Source organism: Gorilla gorilla, chromosome 3, assembly GCF_029281585.2.
Source record: "Gorilla gorilla gorilla isolate KB3781 chromosome 3, NHGRI_mGorGor1-v2.1_pri, whole genome shotgun sequence".
NCBI classification, from domain to species: Eukaryota; Metazoa; Chordata; class Mammalia; order Primates; family Hominidae; genus Gorilla; species Gorilla gorilla.
In genome coordinates, this window is record NC_073227.2 from 139,542,569 (window position 1) to 139,557,492 (window position 14,924).

At 47.1% G+C, this 14,924-nt stretch overlaps 2 protein-coding genes across 23 annotated transcripts in view; one reads left to right on the top strand and one right to left on the bottom strand.

Moving 5' to 3' along the window:
- LOC129533124 (kelch-like protein 2) overlaps positions 1-14,924 on the top strand; it is a 181,631-nt gene that overhangs the window by 84,690 nt on the left and 82,017 nt on the right. The window lies entirely within an intron of this gene.
- Positions 1-14,924, bottom strand: part of LOC129523553 (putative uncharacterized protein FLJ44672) — a 30,971-nt gene that overhangs the window by 12,383 nt on the left and 3,664 nt on the right. For 6 of the 9 annotated variants that reach the window (XM_063705510.1, XM_063705514.1, XM_063705513.1 and 3 more), the window contains 3 exons: positions 13,901-14,010; positions 12,695-12,826; positions 755-878 (listed from right to left, as the gene is read on the bottom strand). Coding sequence is in view for 2 of the 9 variants with exons in the window: in XM_055385011.2 (XP_055240986.2) it covers positions 12,695-12,826; positions 13,901-14,010 (242 nt within the window). In the remaining 7 variants the exon portion in view is untranslated. The other 3 variants (XM_055385011.2, XM_055385012.2, XM_063705515.1) reach the window with 2 other exon arrangements.

Below are 14,924 nucleotides of genomic sequence, written 5' to 3' on the forward strand. Positions count from 1 at the left end.
GCCCTGCCCTGCCTTGCAAGGCAGCCTCACTGCTTGCCCCTCTCCATTTCATCTGCTATGGAGTCCAACTGAGCCTCATCTGCCCCTTCAACGCACACTCTTTCTCCTCTGGGAGACTCTGAAGTGGGTAATATCCTCTGCTTATAATATGCTTCCCCTTAAACCTCTATTCTCTTCCTAGCTAGCTTCAACTCCTCTGTCACTTGTCCGCTTTGGCATCACCTCCTCATAGAAGACTTCTTTGACTCCTGAGATTCTCAGGAGCATGGCAGGTGAAGTGCTCCTCCCATGAATGGATGGAGATTAGGGAGTGTGTGTTATTCATGCTTAATTCACCAGTGCTTAGCTGAGTACCTGGCATAAAATAGTTACTGTGGTGGCCAAAGTAATAACCCCCACGGCCACCAATTGCTCATGTCCGATGTTACACAGCACAATTACATAGGAAGGGGGAATTAAGAGTGCAGACAAAATTAATGTTGCTCATCAGCTGACCTTAAAACAAGATTATCCTGGAGTATCTAGGAGAGCCCATGTAATTACAAGCATTCTTTAAAACTGGAAGAGGGAGGCAGAAGGTTAAGAACAAGAGACAGTGGGCACAATGGCTCATGCCTGTAATACCAATACTTTGGGAGGCCAGGGCAGGAAAATCCCTTGAGTGCAGGAGTTCAAGGTCAGCCGTGGCAACATACTGAGGTCCCATCTCTACAACAAAATAAAAACAAAATTCACTGAGTGTCACGATGCTTACCTGTAGTCCCAGCTACTGGGAAGGCTGACATGGTAGGATTGCTTGAGCCTGGGAGTTTGAGGCTATAATGAGCCATGATAGGACCACTGAACTCCATCCTGAGTGACAGGGCAAGGTCCTGTTTCTGAAGAAAAAAAGGACATTGGAATCAGGGTCCTCTCCATCCTGAGGTGCCTACAAGGCATCTCTCTCTGCAAACGAGTAAACATCACCCTCCAACTCCTTACAGAGTGGAGCAGCAGGAAAACTCCTTCACCTCATTTCTGTGCTGCTTGGGAGGCCTGGACAGCCCAATAACCAGCTCCTTGCTGATGAAGCAATCAGGAAATGGCTCGAGTTGAGCTAAGGAGAATTTGGATCCTTCTTTTGGTTCTCAGTAGGCAGGGTAGGGGCCAGGCATGGTGGCTCATACCTGTAATCCTTGCACTGTGGGGGGCCAAGGTGAGAGGATTGCTTGAGGCCAGGAGCTCAAGACCAGCCTGGACAACATAGCAAGACCTGGGTGGCATACAGCTGTGGTCCCTACTACTTGGTAGGATGAGGTGGGAGGATTGATCACTTGATCCCAGGAGTTTCAGGCTGCAGTGAGCCATGATCACACCACTGCACTTCAGCCTGGGTGACAGAGCCAGACCATGTCACAAAAAGTTAGAAAGAAAAAAAAAAGAGAGAGGGAGAGAGACTATACACAGGCACCACCACATTTGGCTAATTTTTAAATATTCTGTAGAGACAAGGTCTTGCTAGGTTGCCCAGGCTAGTCTAAAACTCTTGTCATCAGGCTGGGCATGGTGGCTCATGCTTGTAATCCCAGCACTTTGGGAACCTAAGGCAGGCAAATCACCTGAAGTCTGGAGTTCGAGACCAGCCTGGCCAACATGGTGAAACTCTGACTCTATCAAAAATACAAAAATTAGCTGGGCAGTAGTGGCGTTTACCTGTAGTCTCACCTACTCGGGAGGCTGAGGCAGGAGAATCACTTGAACCTGGGAGGTGGAGGTTGCAGTGGACCCCATCACTGCACTCCACCCGGGGTGACAGAGCGAGACTCTGTCAAAAACAACAACAACAATAACAGAAACAAAACAACAACAACAAAAAAAACTCCTGGCATCAAGACATCTTCCTGTCTTAGCCTCCCAATGCCCTGGGATTATACTGTTTCCTATAATTGAAGACACTTGTTCTTATACTGCTTTAAGGTATAAAGGAAGAAAAAAAAAAACAAAACAGATGATGGCAAATGTTGGTGAAGGCCGGGCATGGTGGCAGCCTGTAATTCCAGAACTTAGGGAGGCTGAGATGGGCAGATCACTTGAGGCCAGGAGTATGAGACCAGCCTGGGCAACATGGTAAAATCCCATCACTACAAAAAAATATAAAAATTAGCCACGCATGGTGGCGTACACCTGTAATTTTCAGCTACTCAGGAGGCTGAGATGAGAGAATCACTTGTGCCTGGGAGGTCAAGGCTGCAGTGAACTGTGATGGCATCACTGCACTGCAGCCTGAGAGACAGAGCAAGCCCCTATCTGGAAAAAAAAAATGTCAGTGAAGATGTGGAGGAATTGGAACCCACATACATTACTGGTGGGAACATAAAATCGTGTAACCATTTTGTTTGGGTATTTCTTTTCTTGTCATTTTAATTGGATTTTTAAAAAATCAACACAGGGTTTCACTATCTTGCCCAGGCTGGTCTTGAATTCATGGGCTCAAGCCATCCTCCTAGCTGAGCCTCCTGAGTAGCTGGGATTACAGGTGTGAGCCATTGCACCCAACTGGTGTAGCCACGTTAGAAAACAGTCTGGCAGTTTCTCAAAAGGCTAAATGTACAGTCATCCTATAATGCAACAATTTCACTCCTAGGCATATATCCCAGAAAAATAAAAATATATGTCCACACAAAAACTTGTACAACAATCTTCATAGCAGCATTATTCATAATGACCAATACATGGAATACATGGAAACAACCCAAATATCCACCAACTGATGAACAGATAAACAAAATGCAGTGTGTCTCTACCATGGAATACTGCCATAGAAGGAATGAAATACTGATACACACTATGACATAAAGGAACTTTGAAAACACCGTAATAAGAGGGAATAAAAGCCACAAAAGATCACATATTGTACAATTCTATTTGTCCAGATTAGGCAAATCTATAGTGACAAAAAAATTAATCAATGGTTGCCTAAGGCTGGGGGCGAAGGTAGGTGGGGAGAGTAGGAGGTAGTGGCTGAGGGGTATGGATTTCTCTATAGGGTAATGAAAGGTTCTAAAAGTGACTGTGGTGATCGATGCACAGCTCTGTGAATATCCTAAAACCTACTGAATTGTAGATTTCAATAAATAAAGTGAATGGTATGTGAATATTTTAATAAAGCTATTATGTAAAATAATAATAATAGGGGGCTGGGCACAGGTGGTCATGCCTGCCTGTAATCCCAGCACTTTGGGAGGCTGAGGCAGGAGGACCACTTGAGGTCAGGAGTTCTGAGCCCAGTCGGAGCAACGTGGCAAGATCCCGTCTCTATGATAAAAAATTAGCTGGACGTGGTGGCACATGTCTGTAGTCCCAGCTACTTGGGAGACTGAAGTGAGAGAACCGCTTGAGCCCAGGAGTTTGAGGCTACAGTGAACCATGATCATGTCACTGTACTGTAGCCTGAGCGACAGAGCAAGACGCTGTCTCTGAAAAGGAAAAAAAACAAATGCAAGCTTTTATCACTTTGTGAGTGTAGCCAAGTTGGAGGAGAAATAGACAATAATAAAAGAGCACTGAATAATGACGGTGAGTGGCTGGTTAGGCTCAGTTGCTAGCTAAATGGCTTCTAAAAAATTCAATAAAGTTACAGCTCTGGGGACAGTCATGTAGTCAAAGAATGAATGCTAAATTCATTACAAATGCCCATGGTCTTTATTTACATGCCTTCTAGTGAAAAATTCCTAAGTGCCTAAATAGCAAGTCTGCAATGATAGCAGCTGTTTATTAAAGACTACAAAAAAGAAATGGAGGCCGGGCGTGGTTGCTCACATCTGTACTCCTTGAATTTTGGGAGGCTGAGGCAGGCAGATTGCCTGAGGTCAGGAGCTCCAGAGGAGCCTGGCCAACATGGTGAAACCCCATCTCTACTAAAAATACAAAAATTAGCTGGGTATGGTGATGGGCGCCTGTAATCTCAGCTACTCAGGAGGCTGAGGCAGGAGAATTGCTTGAACCCAGAAGGTGAAGGTTGCAGTGAGCCAAAATCGCACCATTGCACTCCAGCCTGGGTGACAAGAGAAAGACTCTTATCTTAAAAAAAAAAAAGAAAAAAAAGAAATGGCATCTTCTTCAAGAATTACATCGTGTTTCATGATAAAGAAGCTCTAATTTTGCATTTGTTCAAGTATTGATGAGATTTAGCCAATATGACACCCAGCTTGGATAAAATGCAGACAACACAATTTCATTTTCTCATTAACAAAACTGATTAAGTAGTCTAATATCAATTCTGATCTTATTAAAAACTGATCAGATTTAAAAAATTATGGAATTATGGAGCCAATAAGATGTTACAACCTGTTCCAAGGGGAATTCCAAAATCCACACATATCTGAGACCATCAAGTATGATGAAATATATTTGATTACTATATTGAAAAATAAACTGATTACATAGCCAACAATTGGACAGGGGTCTCCTCATCCACAGCTACACAAACCCGATCATGCAGCTATGTGGTTACAAGGCCTACATAGCCTAGAAGGGACTGGTCTGACTTGAGATTTCATTTGTATTTGTATTTTGAGACAGGGTCCCACTCTGTCACCCAGGATGGAGTGCAGTGGTATAATCATAGCTCACTGCAACCTTGACCAACTGGGCTCAAGAGATGCTCCTGCCTCAGCTGCCCCCATACCTGGGAATACAGGTAAGTACCACCATGTCAGGCATTTTTTTCATTTTTGTAGAGAGAGAAGTCTTGCTATGTTGCCCAAGCTGGCCTCAAACTCCTAGAATCAAGAGATCTGCCCATCTCAGCCACATGAGTAACTGGGGCCATAGGTACATACCATCATGCCTGGCTATATTTATTTTATTAAATTTATTTTTTTTATTTTTGTAGAGAGGAGGTCTTGCTGTGTTGCCCAGGCTGCTCTCAAACTCATGGCCTTAAAACATACTCCCATCTCTGCCTCTCAAACTGTTGGAACTATAGGTGTGAGCCACTGCACCTGGCCTAACTTGAGATTTCTTTTATCTAGCATCCTTTACTTGGTAGGATTGGGAAAGGCAGTAGCGTTTTTTAAAATTACTTATTAATTCAATCAGAATCAAACTCAACCTTGACCACTGCCTTCTCTCACAGCTCACATCCAGTCTGTCAGGAAATCCTACTGACTGACTTCAACATGTATCCAGGCTCTGACCATCTCTCACCACCACCGTGAACCTGGTCAGGATCACTATCATCTCCCAGCGGGATGTTGCCACAGCTTGGCCCCCATGCTTCTACCCAAATCTTCCCATAGTCTTTCTCAACTTGGCAGCCAGGTCGTGCTTTTAAATCAGGAGACAGATCACGTCGCCTCTCTGCTCAGAAGCCCTCGGTGGTTCCCATTTTAGTCAGAGTAAAAGCCAAAGCCCCAGCAATAGCGTCCCAGGGCTTACACGATCTGTACCAATCCCAGCCCAGCAACTCCCTGGCCTCCTCGCTGACTTCGCTCCCTCTATCTCTTTGCTCCACTGGCCTCCTTCCAGAGCCTCAGACACACCAGAGAGTTTCCTCCTAATGCCTTTATCCTGTTGACTCAGCCTACAATGCTCTTCCCTCAGCACCTTGGCCAGCTCCATCACCTGCTTCAAACTTTTGCTCAATATTCACTTATGAGGCCAACCCTGACCACTCTACTTAACACTGCCATCTGTCCCCATTCCCACCATGCTCATTTCTTTCTTTCTTTCTTTTTGAAACAAGGTCTTGCTTTATTGCCCAGGCTGGAGTACACTGGTGCAATCACAGCTCACAGCAACTTCAACCTCCCAGGCTTAAACAATCCTCCCGCCTCAGCCACCCTAGGAACTGAGACTACAGCTGCATGCCACAACACATGGCTTTTTTTTCTTTTTTGAGACGGAGTCTCGGTCGCCCAGGCTGAAGTGTAAGGGTGCGATCTTGGCTCACTGCAATGTCTGCCTTTTCGGTTCAAGTGATTCTCTGCCTCCCGAGTAGCTGGGATTACAGGCACCCACCACCACACCTGGCTAATGTTTGTATTTTTAGTAGAGATGGGGTTTCACATCTTGGCTAGGCTGGTCTTGAACTTCTGACCTCGTGATCCACCCTCCTCGGCCTCCCAAAGTGCTGGGATTACAGGCGTGAGCCACTGCGCCTGGCCTTTTAAAAAAATTTTTTTTCAGACATGAGGTCTCATTATGTTGCCCAGGCTGGTCTTAAGCTCCTGGGCTTAAGCGATCCTCCCACCTCAGCCTCCTAAAGTTCTGGGATTACAGGCGTGAGCAACTGTAACATGAGGTCCCAGCTTCATGTTCATTTTTTGTTGTTGCTACAACAAAGTACCCTACATTTAGTGGCATCAAACACCACAAATCTACCATCTTACAGTTCTGGGGGCCAGAAGCCCAACTAGGTCTATTAAGGCTAAAGTCAAGGAGTCAGAGGGGCTGCATTCCTTCTGGGGGAGGCTCTAGACAGAATGTGCTCCTTTGCCTTTTCCAGCTTCTAGAAGCCACCCCCATTCCTTGACTTACCTCGTGACTCCATATTCAAGACCAGAAGTGCAGCATCTTCAAATCTCCCTCTCTGACCTCTTCTTCCACTTTCTCTAATTCTGACTCTCCTACCTCCTTCTCTTATAAAGATCCTTGTGATTGGTGGGTATGGGGGCTCCCATCTGTAATCCCAACATGTTGGGAGGCCAAAGAGGAAGGATTGCTTGAGGCCAAGAGTTAGAGATCAGCCTGGGGAAAATAGGAAGACCCTGCCTTTACAAAATTAAAATTAAAATCAGCTGGACATGGTGATGCACGACTGTAGTTCCCGCTACTGGAGAGGCTAAGGTGGGAGGATTGCTTTAGCCTAGGAGGTCAAGGCTGCAGTGAGCTATGATCACATCACTGCACTCCAGCCTCAGTGGCAGAGTGAGACTCTGTCTCCAATATAAGAAAAGAAATATACATTTGGTCTCTGCCCCTGGTTCCTGGCATAGTGCTTCCAAAGCTCTTATAAAGCCCTTCGTGACAGAGGTAATAGGAGCATTTTCTGTTTTGATATTTAGTCTTAGTCCCAGGTTCCTGACACAAGGGCCTCTAAGGTCTTTCAGATCTGCAGCATGGTAAGAATGCATGTGGGATGCTGTTGAGCTAACAGGGTGGCTGCAAGCTCCTAGACTGCTTCAGGAGGAGGGCTAGCTGCCAGAGAAAGCAACCACATTTTTTTTTTAAAACGGAGTTTGGCTCTTGTAGCCCAGGCTGGAGTGCAATGGCACAATCTCAGCTCACTACAACCTCCACCTCCCGGGTTCAAGCAATTCTCCTGCCTCGGCCTCCCGAGTAGCTGGAATTATAGGGATGCGCCACAACGCCTAGCTAACTGTTGTTATTTTTAGTAGAAACGGGGTTTCACCATGTTGGTCAGGCTGGTCTCAAACTCTTGACCTCAAGTGGTCCATGTGCCTCAGCCTTCCAAACTGCTAGGATTACAGGAGTGAGCCACCGCACCTGGCCCCAACCACATTTTTTGAGGCTTGGAACTTTCAGCCTCACCTGCTGAACTCCAGGAGGCAAAAGGAACTGGAGATTGACTTAACTACCAATGGCCAATGATTTTATCAATCATGCCTCCATAAACACCCAAACAGCAGGGTTTGGAGAGCTTCTGTGTTGCTAAACACAAGGAGGTCCTGGGAGGGTAGTGTGCCCAACAGAGGGTATGGAAGCTCTGTGCCCCTCCCCACTTACCTTGTCCTGTGCATCTCTTTCATTGGCTGTTCCTGAGATGGAGCCATTACATTGAGCCAGTAATAGAAAATAAGGTGGCCAGATGCGCTGGCTCATGCCCGTAATCCCAGCACTTTGGGAGGCAGAGGTGGGCGGAATCACTTGAGCCTAGGAATTTGAGACCAACCTGGGCAACATAAGAAGACCCCATCTATACAAAAAATAAAAGACATTAGCCAAATGTGGTGGTGGGAACCCTGTAATTCCAGCTACTTGAGAGGCTGAAGCAGGAGAATCACTCGAGCCTTGGAGGTTGAGGCTTCAATGAGCTATGATTGCACCACCGCACACCAGCTTGGACAACAGAGCGAGGCCCTGTCTCTTAAAAAGAAAAGAAAAAAAACCTGTTTTTCTAAGTTCTGTGAGTTGTTCTAGTAAATCATTAAACTCAAGAAGAGGGTCATGGGAAACCCTGATTTCTAACTGGTTGGTCAAAATACAGGTGACAACCTAGGACTTGCAACTGGCATCTGAAGTGAGGGTGGTCTTGTGGGACTGAGCCCCTAACCTGTGGGTTCTGCGCTAACTCTAGGTAGTGTCAGAATGGAATCGTGGGATACGCGGTTGGTATCCAGAGAGTTGGAGAACTGGTGTAGAAACTCTGCACACACATTTGGTCAGAAGTCTGTGAGTAGAGAGAAACGTGTTGCAGGAAGTCAGGGACCCCAAACGGAGGGACCGGCTGAAGCCACGGCAGAAGAACATAAATTGTGAAGATTTCATGGACATTTATTAGTTCCCCAAATTAATACTTCTATAATTTCTTAGGCCTGTCTTTACTGCAGTCTCTGAACATAAATTCTGAAGATTTCATGGACACTTATCACTTCCCCAATCAATACCCTTGTGATTTCCTATGCCTGTCTTTACTTTAATCTCTTAATCCGGTCATCTTCGTAAGCTGAGGATGAATGTCCCCACAGGACCCTGTGATAATTGCGTTAACTGCACAAGTTGTTTAAACAATATGAAACCTGGGCACCTTGAAAAAAGAACAGGGTAACAGCAATTTCAGGGAACAAGGGAGATAACCTTAAACTCTGGCTGCCTGTGGGCCGGGTGGAACAGAGCCACATTTCTCTTCTTTCAAAAGCAAATAGGAGAAATATTGCTGAATTCTTTTTCTCAGCAAAGAACATCCCTGAGAAAGAGAATGCATCCCTAAGGGGAGGCCTCTGAAATGGCCGCTTTGGGGACGGCTGTCTTTTACAGTCGTTGATAAGGGATGAAATAAGCCCTGGGTTCGCTTGGCGCTCCTAGGCTTATCAGGACAAGGAAATTCCCGCCTAATAAATTTTGGTCAGATGGGTTGTCTGCTCTCAAACCCTTTCTCCTGATAAGATGTTATCAATGACAATGCGTGCCCGAAACTTCATTAGCAATTTTAATTTCGCCCCGGTCCTGTGGTCCTGTGATCTTGCCCTGCCTCCATTTGCCTTGTGATATTTTATTACCTTGTGAAGCATGTGATCTCTGTGACCCACACCCTATTCGTACACTCCCTCCCCTTTCGAAAATCACTAATAAAAACTTGTTGGTTTTGCGGCTTGGGGGGCATCATGGAACCTGCCGACGTGTGATGTCTCCCCTGGACACCCAGCTTTAAAATTTCTCTCTTTCGTACTCTTTCCCTTTATTTCTCAGACCGGCTGACACTCAGGGAAAATAGAAAAGAACCTACATGAAATATCAGGGGTGAATTTCCCCCGATATCACACGGGCTCTTCTCTCACCTGTCTACCTGCTTAACTTAATAGGAGAGGCAATGCATGGTGCTCATGAACAAGGCAAGCATTAAAGTCAGACCAGACTAACATTTGACTCAGTCCTAATATTCAGGTGAGCTTGGGCAAATCGCTCATTAACCGCAAGTCTTCATCATTTTGTGCATATAATGGGGATAACTGTGGCACCCACCTGTTTTTGTGAGAATCAATGAAATATTATGCTTGATGTTATTGGAGTGCAATGGCACGATCTCGGCTCACTGCACTGGGTGACAGAGCGATGCTCCATCTCGAAAACAAAACAAAACAAAAAAACCCCACCTGAAGGTTTTCAGTTCTGCCAGCAGTCTCCCACCCAACCCCCAGAAGCAGACATTCCATTGCTGTGGGCCATGGACAGGCAGAAGGAAGCGCCTCCTCATGGCAGAGGCCTACCCAGGAGAAACCCAAGGGAAGGCACTGCCAGGCTAGCCCCTCTCTGCCAAGGCCATATTCTTTTTTTTTTTTTTTTTGAGGCCTAGTTTCACTCTGTCTCTCAGACTGGAGTGCAGGGGCACAATCTCAGCTCACTTCGACCTCTGCCTCCCCAGTTCAAGTGATTCTCCTGCCTCAGCTTCCTGAGTAGCTGGGATTACAGGAGTGTAGCATGCCTAGCTAATTTTTGTATTTCTAGTAGAGATGGGGTTTTGCCATGTTGCCCAGGCTGGACTCGAACTCCTTGCCTCAAGTAGTCCACCTGTCTCAGCCCCCCAAAGTGCTGGGATCACAGGAGTGAGCCACTGCACCCAGCATTTGCCAAGACCTTTGATGGCAGGCTTTTTCCAGGTGATCAGTCCTTGTCTGGTCTGGCTCTGCCCCACTCTCCTTCTCACCTAGTTGGAATCCCTAGCTACTTTTCAGTAGAGGAGAGTGTGTACCCCAATCCCAGCTTGGTTCAGATCTGCATTTAACTCATGGAACCTGGCTGCTCCCCAGGTCCTGAAGGAAAAAAGGGTCTCTCTGTGGGTATGATAAAGGATGGGCCTGTTCCCAGAACCCTGTGAGAGGGAAGCCCAATGTCCCACCAGGTTGGCAGGGCTGGGGAAGGGAAAGTGTTATGGTAGCCCCAAGAAAAAAAAGAGACAGCAGAGGGAGCAGGACAGCGCTCACATGGAACTCATGCCACTGCCTGAGTGAGGGGAGGGAGGAGTGCACGCCAGTGACGTCAGGGGACAGACAGGCGCAGTTCCAGGGCGGCTTTCCCCCTCACTTCCTGCCATGTTACTCTGATCGCCTCCAGGTGAGCCTGCCCACTTTGTGCCCAAGGGCCTGTAGAAAACCACAGCTCCCCATGGTTATGGCCCCAGGAGTGGGGCAGAGCAGGGAGGAGTCCTGGACAGAGGAGAGGCAGGGGCAGGAGGGAGTGGGCCTCAAACTCCAGGAGGGGGCCCTTCTCATGGGTCCTGCTTTCTGGCTTCTCCTTCCTTACCCCTGGGCTGATCACTTGGGGAAGAAATTAGACAAAGTTTCTCACCCTCAGGCCCAAGGGGTTTAATTACTGGGCCCTTAAGGAGGTGTGAGCCCCCTGAAAGGATGCAAGGTTTTGTTTTGTTTTGTTTTTTGAGACAGAGTTTTGCTCCTGTCGCCTAGGCTGGAGTGCAGTGGCGTGATCTCACCACACTACAACCTGCGCCTCCCGGGTTCAAGTGATTCTCCCGCCTCAGCCTCCGGAGTAGCTGGGATTACAGGTGGCTGCCACCAGGCCTGGCTAATTTTTTGTATTTTTAGTAGAGACAAGGTTTCGCCATGTTGGGTAGGCTGGTCTTGAACTCCTGACCTCAGGTGATCCGACTGGCTCTGCCTCCCAAAGTTCTGGGATTACATGAGCCACTGTGCTTGGCCACAATGAAAGGTTTTGTGTGGAGAGCATATACATGCCTTTCTGGGAAAACAGTCCACAGCTCTTATTCTCAGCAGGCTTCACGGTCAAAAAACGTTAGAACTCTTGCTACAGAGCTGTGGAAGCAGCTAGGTGAGGGGCCTGCCAAGGGCACTCTGGGCACTACCTGGGCACTCTCGAGCCCATCATCCCCTAGGCAGGCTGCACTGCTTTGTATTTGCAGAGCTGAGGGGGTGGGGCATGTGGGGACTGTGAAATCACCCTGAGATGACCCACAGTCCTCAGCTGGGAAGTGAGCGGTGCATCTCCTGCAGCGTCCTCCATCCCTAGAGCCATGGGGCCAGGAGAACTGGCCCTTGCAGCAAGTGAAAAGCCTATTATTGACTCCCTCCCTAGCCATGTAGACAGTGAACCAAGACACTCATATCAGGTAAATGCCTTGGTCTCTGTCACCGAGGTGACCAGTAGGCATTCCCAGATACAGTGAAGGTCCTCACACCAAGATATGCACCTGGCCACCTGAGGAAAGAGAAAGGACTATCTGAGGGGATGGGGCTGAGCTGGGTGTGGAGTGGTCCTTGTGGGTCTTGGTGAGTGGGAGGGGGAGCAGCATGAGCCAGGCCTCGAGGCAGAAGGACAACCAGGAGACAGCCTGGAAAAAGTGCTGGACCCACAAGGGCTCAAGGCTGGCCAGAGGGGAGGTGGGATAGGCTGCAAAGTCCCGAGGTCTGAAGATTGGCCCTGGCAGGAAGAAACCAGCTAAGGTGGGGTGTTACCTACACCCTCGGGGCCAGATGCAGGCCAGAGCCAGCCAATTACCAGGCCCTTAGGGAGGTGTGAGCCCCTTGAAATGATGCAACGTTTTTTGTTTTTGTTTTGGAGACGAGTTTCGCTCTTGTCGCACAGGCTGGCACCTTTGCCCAGAGCAGGCACCAAGATTTCTGGCTCTGGCTGTGACCTCAGTCTGGGGAAAAGCCCCAGCCCCCACCAGGACCACCTACCCCCTAGACTACTTCAGGTGCTGAGCCCAAGCCAGGGGCAGGAAGCTAGACTGATGCCTAGGGTAATCCCAACAAAGTCCCTGGTTCCCCGCAGCTATGGGGCTGACGGGAAATTACAGCCCAAACCCCAGATGCTGGCTCTCAAACTAACACTGAGCCCTCAGTGCCCACAGGGAGATACAATCAGCGCACTTTCCAGATGGGGAAATGGGCTCAGAGAAATGCAACAGCCTTGCCCAATGCCCCAGACCAGGGCTCCAGGCCCAGAGTGTTCTTTTGTTACTGTGTCCAGAGGGCAGCAGCTGCTGTGATGTACCCACCTGAGCCTGGCAGCTTTCTCCAACTTTGGAAGCCCAGGAGCATGACCCCTGTCCACAGATGCACCTGGCATGAGGCGTGCCCAGAAGGACAGAGGCAGATGAGTTTCGTCTCCTCCACTGGATTGTGAGGGCCTAGAAGGAGACAAGGGTCTGCTTGAGAAGGCAGTGAATAGTGAGCAACCTGAGGCAGTGCCCCTCTGGATGGATCCACAGTGCCTGGATGAAACCTGGCTCAGACAGAGCTCAGTTCTGCAGGTCCCTGAGGCATGGAGAGTTCACAGCTACCAAGTGTAGGAGTCTGGATTCAAAGCCAACAGTGTGACTCCAAAGTCCCTGCCCTAGCCCCTGGACCACCCTTGCAGGCCCATCAGATGCCCAGGCCAGCAGCACAGCCGGCCAAGACCAGGGAAACTTGGGGAGCCTCAGAGCACCCCCAGGTATTCCAACCTAATCCTGGTACCCCTGCCTCTCACCACCCTTCTTCCTGCTTTAACCTCAACCCCTACACAAAGCCTGGGCCACTTAATGTGGCATCAAACAGATGCCTCAATAAATCAGAGTCTAATCTTGAAAAAAAAAAAAAAAAGACTTAACAGATATATAACTGCACGTTAGAATGCTAAAGACCATAAACATATAACAACTTAAAGTACATATAAATTCAATATATATCCAATCATTGTGACTATGACACAGTAGAATATTAAAATACTATTTTCAAAATGTATACAAGCTTAATGTTCTATGTATTCAAACTATTTATTCAAAATACAAATCATCAACATAATTTGCCACTAATATTCAGTCCCTTCACAGGACACGTGATTCACTGGGAGTTAATAAATTAGCAGCCGGCAGGCAGTGACACACAGCAAAAATGAAAACCAAGAGGTGAAATAGTTCTGAAATAAAGGTTTTAAAGCTAACAGAAATCACTGAATTACTAAGTCATTAGCACTAATTTTGAGCCAACTAACTAATTAATATGAGATGATACAATGTCCTATACTTTGGTAAATACAGACTATGTTTAAACAATGTCTGTAACGTGACTTTCAAAATGCTCCTGGCTTTACAAAGATGTGATTAAGATGTAGTAATACATGCTAAACCATTTCCCCCTGCAGAGCATGTGGTAACTTTCATCAGTCACATTGAGAGTCCAGAAGACAAAGGAATAGGTCGTGGATTTCGCTGAGAACTTACCAGAGTTGAACTCCCTCATTTTCCGTTCCCCAGCATTGGCGGGTTCTGGGACTGGTGGCTGTGGTGGCTCGTTGGTCTTTGTGTCTTAGAAGGTGGGGAATAATCATCATCTTGAAAAAGAAAAAATGGTCATTACTGAAGGAACCATCTTAGGTTACAGCCACCTCTGGGTCAATTCCCAACATTCAGAAGCTGAGCAGGGCTTTAAAGATATCTTAATAATTATTTCTGTATTGCAAACTTCAGCATACTTTTTTCTAGTTACATTTGAAATGTTATTCTTTTGGGATGTGCTCAAGTGAATACTGCTTTTTCCTCTGTCTTGCTTCATTACTTTTTAGTTTGCTTCAATTGAATCATCATTGTAAGTCTCCCCTTCTCCTCAAATAACTTTCAAATTGCTGCCAAGAACTATGTTCTATTTTAAGGCTTTTGAGAAAAAATTTTCAATGAAGATAGCCACCTAAAGTTACACAAATATAGAAGAAACGGGATAAAATAAAGCTTAGATTGGAAAAAATATTTAAGATTATACAAAATTCAAGCATAAACAAGGGAAACTGAGTAATTGTATATTCAAATACTTTTAACAAGTGCAAAACATGTAGGCTTAAAGAAATAGAGCTGGCCAGGCATGGTGGTTCACGCCTGTAATTCCAACAGTTTGGGAGGCCGAGGCAGGCAGATAACTTGAGGTCAGGAATTCGAGACCAGCCTGGCCAACGTAGTGAAACCCCCTCTCTACTAAAAATACAAAAATTAGGCCAGGAGCGATGGCTCATGCCTGTGATCCCAGCACTTTAAGAGGCTGAGGCAGGTAGATCACCTGAGGTCAGGAGTTTGAGACCAGCCTAACCAACATAGAGAAACCCCGTCTCTACTAAAAATACAACATTAGCCGGGTGTGGTGGTACATGCCTGTAATCCCAGCTACTCGGGAGGCTGAGGCAGGAGAATCCCATGAACCCGAAAGGCAAAGATTGTGGTGAGCCGAGATTGTGCCATTGCACTCCAGCCTGGGCAA